Source organism: Notolabrus celidotus, chromosome 18, assembly GCF_009762535.1.
Source record: "Notolabrus celidotus isolate fNotCel1 chromosome 18, fNotCel1.pri, whole genome shotgun sequence".
Lineage (NCBI taxonomy): Eukaryota > Metazoa > Chordata > Actinopteri > Labriformes > Labridae > Notolabrus > Notolabrus celidotus.
The window spans coordinates 10,736,578-10,747,197 of NC_048289.1; the positions used below are offsets into that span (position 1 = coordinate 10,736,578).

Genomic DNA, 10,620 nt, shown 5'->3' on the forward strand with positions numbered 1-10,620 from the left:
TATTTTTTTGGTTTTGTTGCTTAAAGAGAGGACTTATGGTAGATCATATCACGAAAATATGCTCCATATGTCTTATTCCGTAACAATATGGATCAGTATACTGTCTCAAATACACTCCAGGGCTACACAGAACATAACAGTACAATTGAGAAGAGTTTATGCTCAGTGTATACTTTATATGTTAATCATTACCATAAAAAGTATAATACACATAATCCCCACTACAATGACAATACACTCCTAGAATAAAACTCAGTTCTTTCTCACTATAGATGCCTTCATGCTGCCTGTTGTGCCAGTAGATCAGATGTGGTTCGGCCATAGACTGGGTTCGACACTGTATTATAACTGTAGTGCAATCGTTGTCCTCTGAGTGGCAGTGTTTCCCTGTACTCCATACTGACAGATCCACTGGCCATAAACTGTATGCCACTGACCTGCGCAGACAGAAATACGGTCATGCTGGCCCTGCATGTGTAGATTGTGACACTAAGAGCAAAGCATTAATTATATTTAACATAAAGGCTATTGAGTATTATTATGAATGACCACACAGTTTATTCTTATCTCTTCATTGCAATTATATTTAGGTTTCCATATTTCTATATTCAAGTGGGCCTTATAATGTTGCTTTTACATTATAGAAAGGCAGTTTAAGAAGATCTATCTGAAAACATTACATGAACTAAAATGCATGGTGGAATAAAGGCTCGCCTAATTTGTAACTGACTCAAAACAGTAAATAAATAGAAATAAAACTGTATTATTTTGTGCGACATGACTGGTTTATGGAAGCATGTCTTTATTTTAACTTGCACGAATAAACGTGTGTTTTTTAGCACTGTAATAAATAGGCAATAAGTTCCACTTAACCATAAGAGACTCATGTGTTTGTCCTAAAATGCCCATCCATGCCCTCAAATATCAATAGTTTTCTCATATTTAAAGCGCACTTTTTGAGAAAGAAAGGCATTTTCAATGAATAAACTGTTGCTGAAGACCATCAAGTCGGCTACCTGTGAATGACCGATTATCAAAAATATAAGAGTTCCTTCAACACGAGAATTTCACGCTGGAAAGGTAACACTATCACTCACAGAGAAGAAAGCACACGATGAACGGTTAGATTGGTGCGTTTTCATTGCAAGTGTAAAGTGCCCTACAAGCGGGACGTGTGGCGCGTCTTTTCAGCACCAAAAAGGAGGGGAGGGTCTGACGTGACGCGCGCCGGAGAGGTCACATTTCAGCCTATTTACGGGATGAAGACAAAGAATATGCGTCTTCCTTTCTATGTGAGTTAGTTTGTGACTGAGGGAGACGTGTCGTGTTTGTGAGTGTGTGTGTCTGTGTGTGTAAGTTAAAGTGAAACCTGTAGAAGCAAGGACAGACAGCCAATCAGAAACCCCCTGAGGCCTTCAAAGAGATGGTGGGCAGTCCGTCGGGCTTTAAGAGCCACTTTTTTTTGCATCCCCCACACATTCTCACGTCTTGACCTCCCACGGACACACAGCGAAGCATTTGGATGAGCAACATCCTGATTCTGCCCAGCCGGCATGGATTTGTTCTAAGTGCCCCCCCATTTCCCCCACAAATGTGCTGTTACTGGATGCTACTCGCCCTCCCCCCGCTGCACTTGTTGCGCAGAGACTGGATGCGCCGCTGAGACCTCAGAGAGAGGAGAGGCAGGGACCGACTGCAACAGGTGCACACAGAGAATATCCTCCGGAAAGACTGCACTGGAGGTATAGGAGCGTTACGCTTCAGTTTTGTAGTGTGAGGGATTAAATCATTGCGCTTTTGGATCAAACAACAGCTAACCTTGGTGATTATTTTGGTTATTTTTCAGTTGAGTGACTGTTATTTCTTTACTTTTTTTCTCAAGATTAAACACAACTTTAAATGCCGATCTGAGGACATTTCTGCTGTCTTCAGCCCTCGCCACGCGCACAGTTCCAGTATGCCGGTTCTCACGAGCCCTGACATTGCCAATAAGTTTAAGGAGAAATGGCTGGCAGTCTACCCAGAGGACCAGGTCCCTGGCAGGGATGCCGCCCCCCTGGACGACAGCCTCACCAGCCTCCACTGGCTCCAGAATTTCTCCATCCTCAGCGCGGACCCGGAGCGGCCAAATGGAGCCGGGCCGGGCTGCCCTTCCTCCCAGCAGCACCTTTATCTCAAGCGGCTCGGTTGCCCCAGAGGCGGCACTGACTCTCCATCCAGCCCTCCAGCCGGAGACACAGCATCAACTGGCATGCCTCTGTACCTCGGCAGCCCCGTTACCTCCGGCAGCGACTCAACGCTTTTCACAAACTACGCACATCCGGGTAGCACAAGCTACCCACAGATCCCCATCCAGGCTAGTCCACCTGTGGAGATCGACTACAAAACCAACCCTAAAGTCAAACCGCCTTACTCCTATGCTTCTCTCATCTGCATGGCCATGCAGGCCAGTAAGCAGCCCAAAGTGACTCTGTCCACCATCTATAACTGGATCACAGAGAATTTCTGCTACTATAGACACGCGGAGCCCAGCTGGCAGGTAACCGAGACTATAACTATTCTTTTATTATTGATGAGTCAGATAAATGGCAAGGTGAGGGAGAGGAGGGTGAGCAATTGATCCCAGTGTCACCATCAGACACCACATCTTTTTTTCTGTAGACATGTCCTTTCTTTCTCACATTTTGGATGATATTTTTAGTTATTTAATGAGTCTTTTTTATTTTTACTTTTAATGTATTGATTTTTAACACTTTATTGTTTATGCAGTTGTAACCTTGGCACAATCCTGTAAGACAGAAGTTAGTAACATGACTGGGTATTAGGAAAAAGGCATTCCAAAGAGGCTGTGTTTCTTAGAAGTAAATATGGGAAGAGGTTTGAGGCACTGCATTAGCAAACAGTCCAAAAAATCCAGAACAATGTTCCTCAGCGGATATATTATGAGAATCCGTAAATCTGTCAAAAGGAAGAATGCCAAAAACAATACTGGATTGCTGTAATCCCTAGGCCCACAGGTGGCATGCAAAAAAAAACCCTGACATGACTCTGTAGTGGAAGTCATGGCATGGGCTCAAAATCCCTTTCAAAACCTTGACTGTGAACAGTTTTTTGATGCTTCCATGATTCTGTAAAAAAGTCATATTTCAGTCTAATATCTTATTTTATGTCTGTTTGGTTGTGCGTGCAAGGTGGTATATGAAAAAAGTTGAGATTATCTTTACTTTGAGTGTGAGAACAAAAAAATTGAGGGAATGACATGTATCTGTTAACTTCCAGAAAATCCACAGAGCCAATTTCTGTCCATGACAAGTGTGTTAATGCAAGGGGCTCAGAAATTTCCATCTTCCAACAGAGTGCTCGTGTAGTGTTTTTTGTCCAAGGGGAATGGTGATGAGGCAAGAAAGCATCCAATGTGTGTGTGTGTGTGTGTGTGTGTGTGTGTGTGTGTGTGTGTGTGTGTGTGTGTGTGTGTGTGTGTGTGTGTGTATGTGTGTTAATGAGGGCTCCTGAGAGAGATGGCAGCTAAGCACAGCTGATCATGTTTGAAATGCACAGAGCTGCCTGTTACTCGAAAGCCTCATTAGGTACATTTGCTTTCCTATACAAACAACAACAATACACCCCCCTCCCTCCTCCTCTCGCTCCCGTCTTGTCTCCTTTACACATTCAATGATTGCATGACTAACTCAAATTTGCTCAAAGCCAATGGGATCCAGCTAATTATCCTTTGTTTTTTTTTAAATCTTTGTTGCAGAACTCGATTCGTCACAACCTGTCCCTCAACAAGTGTTTCAAGAAGGTCCCCCGGCAGAAAGACGAGCCGGGGAAGGGGGGCTTCTGGCAGATTGATCCGCAGTATGCTGACATGTTTGTAAATGGGATCTTTAAGCGCAGGAGGATGTCTGCCAACCACTACAGCAGCAGCAGTGGTGGTGGAGGCCCCCACAGACAGAGCAAACTGCTTCAGGGCTATCACAGCAACCAAAACAGCTACCCTTATCAAGCAGTGGGTGGCAAACAGAAGAACATTTCCTCTAAAAGCCACAGCAAGATGCAGAGGGGGGCAGAGTCTCCTCTATTGGCGACAGACGCCCACAAAGTGGACATCCTGAGGGGGGACTTTGACTTGGCATCTGTGTTTGACGATGTCCTCAGCGGGAACTGTAGCACCTTTGAGGATTTGGACATCAATACAGCACTGAGCTCCCTTGGGTGCGACATGGAGGTGTCTCTGCAAGGGAGGCAGCAGCACCCATCAGCGGGGCTGGGCAGGTGGTGTGGAGGCAGCGGGGACATGATGGGTCAGAGCCAGCACCTGAACCACCACCAGTCCTACACTTACATGGATATGAATGCTATTTCCATGGATTGCGCCGCGAATATGGGACAGGCTCACCTCCCACTGCAGCAGCTGGACCAGGATCAGCTGCTCCAGAGTCAGCAGCACCTGCAGCAGCAGCAGCAGTTCGATGAGCCCACTGTGCTGTTCCCAGAGCAGCCAGAGGAGGTGGTGCTGCAGCCATGGGAGGATATCAAAGAAGAGGCGCAGACAATTCCTCTGACTCTGGATCATGGTTTTGGCCTGTGTGAGGGCTTCTTTACAGAGATGCAGCCATGGGAAAGAGTGGAGGCCTATCTGTGACATTTGACCCCAGACCTCATAGACTTCTAATTATTTACACCTAATCACCTGAGCAGCTGTGATTACTGGCCTGACCTTTCATTATTCTGGAAAGATTAACAGAACTACACAGAGGTTACATCTGCATTCCTAATAATTCTGCAATACACTGTTTCTGTTTTGTTTTACACAAACAAAAAAATCTCAAACTACAATAGGAAAGTGGAACTCTGAGACCAGCTAACCACAATTCCCTCAAAAAATGCAGTGAATGGACTGTATGTGTTTTTAGGCAACATGATATGGGATTATTTTCTGCCATTGACTCCTATTTCCTCAGAAGAATGACAAACAATTGGCCGAAAATAATCCAAAGCATGACACAACACTTGTGAAGCGGACATTGAAATGACACTGCAACAACTTTTAGGAACCAAATCAAAGCGTCATGCAGAACAAGAAGGATTTATCACACTGTAATCAACATGCAGCACGTTTTTCTTCCAGAATGAGGGAAAATGAGGAAATGTTGACTGTTTGCAGAAACAACTGCATATCCTGTATTTTCTGGAACTGTTACAGCTCAGATGTCAGACTGACAAAAACAAGGGAATGTGTTCCAGTGAGCGCTGAACTGCAGCTATTTGTCGCTGTTTTTTTTTCTTTTATATGAAATAATGACAAAAATAGGAGAAAAGCAAAGGAAGCCCAAGCACCCTCTTTCAAAGCACTCTCCACAACAAGCACTGTTGGACTGAGGAGACATGCAGGAGTCTATTTTGCTACATGAGCATTGAACTTTTTATACTAACATGCAGTAAAACCTGTCATTCATCTCAGTTGTCTTTGTTATGTGATTATCAAAGTTATCAGTGCAAGATGATGACACAACATACTTAAAATCATAGTCTGAAAGTAGTCACTTATGACTTTGTTATATAGTCAATTTAATATATATTCACTAAAGTATATAGCATGAAGCTAGGCAGGAACATTTGCCATTTGTCTACACTTCTTGTATTGCAAAGATAGGAGGAGCAGACCTAAGCCCCTGATGTCTCTCAAGGTAAAATTTGTTTATATTGCACTCACAAGATATTTACTTGTGTGCAAAGTTGTTATCAAAGTTTCTTATGTTAACTATCGTGTGTGCATTACATAATTATCTTGTGGAAACAAGTTATCTTGTGTGCACAAAATAATCATCTTGTACAGACAAGATAATTAACTTGCATATAAAATTGAGCATACAAGATATTTACTTATGAGTGGAGAATATTAACTTGTGTACACAAGGTATCTTGTCCAGTACACACAAGACAATATCTTGTCCACACAAGATAATGTCTTGAATGTACAAGTTGATACCTTTTTGCGCAAAAAATAATTGCGTTGTGTGCTCGAGATAAAAAATTTACTTTTTCTGGACATCAGGGGCTCCATACAGACCTGAAATTGACTTAAAAATTAAAACATTATGCACTTTGATAGGCAGCAGTTTCAGGAAAGTGGGACAAGTTTTTTTTCAGTAGGTTGAAATTTATTTTCTATCCTAATAAAACATTTTTTCATAAGTATGCTGACAATAATGGCATTGATGCATTTGTTATTTTGTCCATAACAGTTTCTACAAAGAGCTCAAAACTGCAATAAGTCAACATGGCAAGAGTTTTTTCGTCATTGAATATACTGTTGTTTTCTTAACAAATATACACAAAACTCGGCATTTATTGATTATACTTCGCCAAATCTGTTGATAAAAATATGCAGTTTATTGGTGTTTCTGTGCTGACTTATAAGAGTTCTGTTTTCTGTCACTGGGTGATGGATTTTCTTTCTTCTTGATTCCATTTGTGTAAGTCTTTTTTTATATGTACTGTTTGGTTTCACAAATATGAATTTGAAAACATGTTTAAGATTTGAATGGGAAATTGTTTGGAAGGCTCATGTAATTTCAACTCATTAAGGATTTTCATTTTGTATCATATTGATCAAGTTTGATACGAACTCTTCAGTCTTACCATGTTGTTTTCATTTGTACTTTTTTAAGCTGTTTAATAATGCAATCATGCCTCGATGCAATAAATGGTGTCAAATAAAGAGGAAATATAACAAAAATCCTAGCTCATGTTGTTGACTTGTCACTGTGGAGTATCAGAAATAAAAAAAACACCTGCACATGCATGTGTGCTGTATAGCTGTGCTCGGGTTATTGTTTGAGTTAGAGCTCTGTGTGAGAGCAATCAAGAGATAAAGGGGTCTATCAGGGTCTATCATTAATCAGCATGAACAGGTCTGGACTTGCACTGAACCATTCAGAGTCAGATATATGATAGCATGTTGCTATACAATATAGGCTCATGTTACCTTTTAAATTAGACAACAACAACTTCAACCTACAGCATGACATTTGATAGTTGAACATATTTTTTGGTGATGTGAAGACAGTAACATTTGGGAATAAGAAAAGGTTAAAACCAAAATAACATTAAAAACAAATAAATGGGCTAAAAACATGTTTGAGCATCTCTCATGTTCTGTTATTCTGCTACAAACATGAGCATGACCAGATTCTTCAGCCATGCTAGCAGCAAAGCATACAGCGGAGCTTAATGCTAACATTTTCACGATGACACCTCTGACATGCTAATGCTAGGCCAGTATAATGTTTTCCAGGTTCTCTTAATAAAGTATATTAGTATAAAAAAGCAAAGTACCACTTCAAATGTATGTACAACAAAAGTTCAACATTCATTAAACGCAAAAGTCAGTTTGTTCAAGAACATAAAAATAACGGAAGTAACTACAGCCTGGCTTGAAACTTTGGGAAGTTGTAATAAGTCCCAGCAATATGTTAGGTTAATACTAACATTGGTACATACAACATACTAACAGTGCCACTGAAAGTCAAGCCAAACTAGCATTTTGAAAGTATCTAGCATCAGTGCCCTGTCATATTTCAGAGTTAAATATGATAGACAGACAGGACAGGAGGATTGGGATGGAAGGAATTTGTTTAAACATTGAAAAGACAGAGTCATGAAAAAGTTGATGAAGCTCTGTAAGTGTACACCAAAGAGGATAGCAGTACCAGGAGAATGCTTTAGGAAATAGAATAATGTTTTCAGTGCTAAGTAACCAAAAACACTAATTATACAGCGCTGTTGCAAGCTATCTTGCTAAGAATAGTGCAAAATTTCAACATTATTGAATGTTGTGGTTAAAATTGGTCTGTTCAAGGAAAGCACAAGTCATACTTTGTTAATCAGGAAAAAACGTCTGATTGTTGGTATAAAGGTATATATATGTTGGTATATATTTGGTATAAAGAGAAAAGATTTTCACTTTATGGTCAAAAAAGGCATCACAATCCATCAAACTATTTTAGTCTGAAGTCAAACAGTGTACTGACCAGCAGTGCAACTTCTAAAAACAGTAGATGTTACTGAAGCTAAAATGTAATAGGAAGAGACATGAAAGTTAGTGTTAGACACAAACAGTGTCAGAGATAAAAGACTTAGATAAGCATGTAGTAAATGAAAGCCAAAGATCACAAAGGCCCAGAGTTAAAAGAGCACCAGAGCTAAGAGGGCATTTAAAAAGGCCTACCAATGATTGTCCTCAGGCAGGATGTCCAAACTGTAGAGCCTGGAAACTCAGAATCCTCCAGGAGATTTCTGCCTGAGCTTGATGGTAGGTCAGAGGTTAAAAAAGATAACTTGGAGCCAGGTCACAGAAAGAACAATCAATTTATCAAACTTTTTATTAAGTCCAAGTTTTGTTGTAGCTCATAGGGTCAAAAGTTTCTGCTTTGTTCTATAGAGTTTAACAAGAGGATTGACAACCATCCAATCAGCACATATGCAAACTACAAATCATTATTTGATTTTATTGAGAATAAAATCACTGAAGTCTTATAAAATATTTATTGGTGCACCAAATATTAACAAACAACATCACAATTACACATATAATAAGTTTGTGTCACGTTAGATCCAGATGGAATATGTATAGCTTTTGAAATCTGACAGATTAAGTGGTTGAAGTATTACATTAATGAAGGGAAACATTATGTTTTCTGTGCAAACTATTTAATGTAAGACAACGTGTCCATCTGAATGGCCAACTTAAAAAAATAACTATCAGAGCACTTTCAACACAACAAGCTTGATATGATTGAAAGTACCCTTAAAACCTATAATTACCACATATTTTCTCTGTCTTTTCCAGGAGTTTGTTCACACACCCTGTATGAAAATGTGCTTTTCCACCTTAAATCTCTTTTTAATTGAAATCGTAAGAGGAAAAGTTAAGAAATGCGGCTTATCCCCGTACCTCAAACTCACTGCTCCCAGCGGCAACAGGTCATGTGTGGAGATCTCCAGGAATGAGTGGAATAACTCAGATTCCTACAAACAGCGGGGTCCACAGCCTGATCCAAGGCCGAGGCGTGTGACCAGTGGCCCCCCTACGTGAAGAAAATCACTCCAGCTGATGCAGTAGCTGATCCTGTGTCGGGTACAGATCATTTTATACCCACTATTGGCCTATGAGTCACTTTTATTTGTAAATGCTGAGCCCGTCTCGGTAAACGACAGTTTACCAAGAAGTCTGGTTCTACTGAAGGTTTCCGCTATTTAAAAGGAAGTTTGTCTTTGTCACTGATTTTCACTCATGGTGGATTGCTGCTGTTAGTATATATGACCAAGAGTAGTCGAGACCTGCTCGATATGAAAAGTATGTGGTAACGTTTGCTGTAATTTGATGCCATAAACACCAAGTGTCACTGTCACTGCCACATTCTAGTTGAAAGGCATCCATCATGCCTGATCGAGTGTGAACTTTCACATTTGTCCTTGTTTGTCCGTGACTCTTGTAGCTTACAATATATGCTCTTATGTTTGTGTTGGTCCACAGGTTTCTTTGTCTGCCCTCACGTTGATGTGTGCAGAGTGTCCTGAATGTGTGTATATACGGCTGGGATGGGGACCCCGTGGCGGCCCAGATAACACTATCTCTATGGAGCCAGAGCCCTGTGGTTCTATTCAGCCCAGCGGATGAGAGGCTGGGACTGCCCAGCACGCGGACCTGCTCAAAGGAGGAGGAACAAGCTGGGCTGTCACTGAGGGCTAACGGAGCCTATAATGGTTTATAACCTTCTTCATGATGCCCCTCTGGGGGGCTCTGCATCATGCCTGTTTTTGTGTGTTAGCTTAGGTTACACAGAAGAGGGCAGGGGCAGAAACAGAGACAAGAAGAGGGTGTATTTGGTGTTTTATTGCCATCATGGCACCCTCTGGATGGCTCCTGATTAGAGCCAGGCATACATGGGGTCAACCAGCTTTGCTAAAGAAGTGCCCCTCCCAGCATGACACAGACAGAGGGTTCAACTACTCATTTATTGGGGATAGCCACAGAGCTATTCTTCTAATAGAAGATACATGATGGGGGTCCCTCATTAATTAGATCCTTCTTTGTGGCACAAAAGAAAAGGGGCAGCAGGAAAACGCCCCAGACCCATTTTATGGCCCCTGAGGAACCCCTGAGGAACCCCTGAGCGTGAGTGATTGCGTGTACAAATAAGTGTTAGATCACACTGATATTTGCAATTTTCTCATTGGTGCATGAATCACATATCAGACGACCTCCAGTGGGAGCAACCTTCACCTCTTCGACATGGTGAGAAATTGCAGTCCATCTCTGGTTTCCAAACCCTCATCACATATTGATAAGGGAAAAAAGACTAGGATGAAATTCAGCAGTTGGGCCATCCCTTAATGCCTCTCTACACACAAGAGGAGGGACTACAGCAGGAAACACACCCAAGTAGTCTTCCAAAAGGCTGTTGTTTATGTATGACATGCTAATAAGCTTTCCATTGAGATTGCCATGTTCCATTTTGGAAGGAATTGCGGATGGTCAATTAGAATAAAAGGACCGAGCTGTCGCTTTGAGAGGGGGTTTTCTTTCATTCACGGAGATAAGGGTTTTTCACC

The 10,620-nt window shown here is 41.4% G+C and overlaps 1 protein-coding gene across 1 annotated transcript; it reads left to right on the plus strand.

Moving 5' to 3' along the window:
• Positions 1 to 1,503: 1,503 nt before the first annotated feature.
• Positions 1,504 to 6,736, plus strand: foxj1b (forkhead box J1b). Its single transcript, XM_034708312.1, has 3 exons — positions 1,504 to 1,742; positions 1,883 to 2,539; positions 3,758 to 6,736. Exons 2-3 carry the CDS (start codon positions 1,958 to 1,960, stop codon positions 4,643 to 4,645), a joined length of 1,470 nt encoding a protein of 489 aa, XP_034564203.1. The 5' UTR covers positions 1,504 to 1,742; positions 1,883 to 1,957; the 3' UTR covers positions 4,646 to 6,736.
• The last annotated feature ends 3,884 nt before the right edge of the window (positions 6,737 to 10,620 follow it).

What these genes read in the sequence shown, in the direction of transcription:
- foxj1b (XM_034708312.1), top strand. Translation starts at nt 1,958, where the DNA reads ATGCCGGTTCTCACGAGCCCTGACATTGCCAATAAGTTTAAGGAGAAA. An exon ending in ACGCGGAGCCCAGCTGGCAG is followed by an intron (nt 2,540 to 3,757) that starts GTAACCGAGACT and finishes TCTTTGTTGCAG; the next exon opens with AACTCGATTCGTCACAACCT.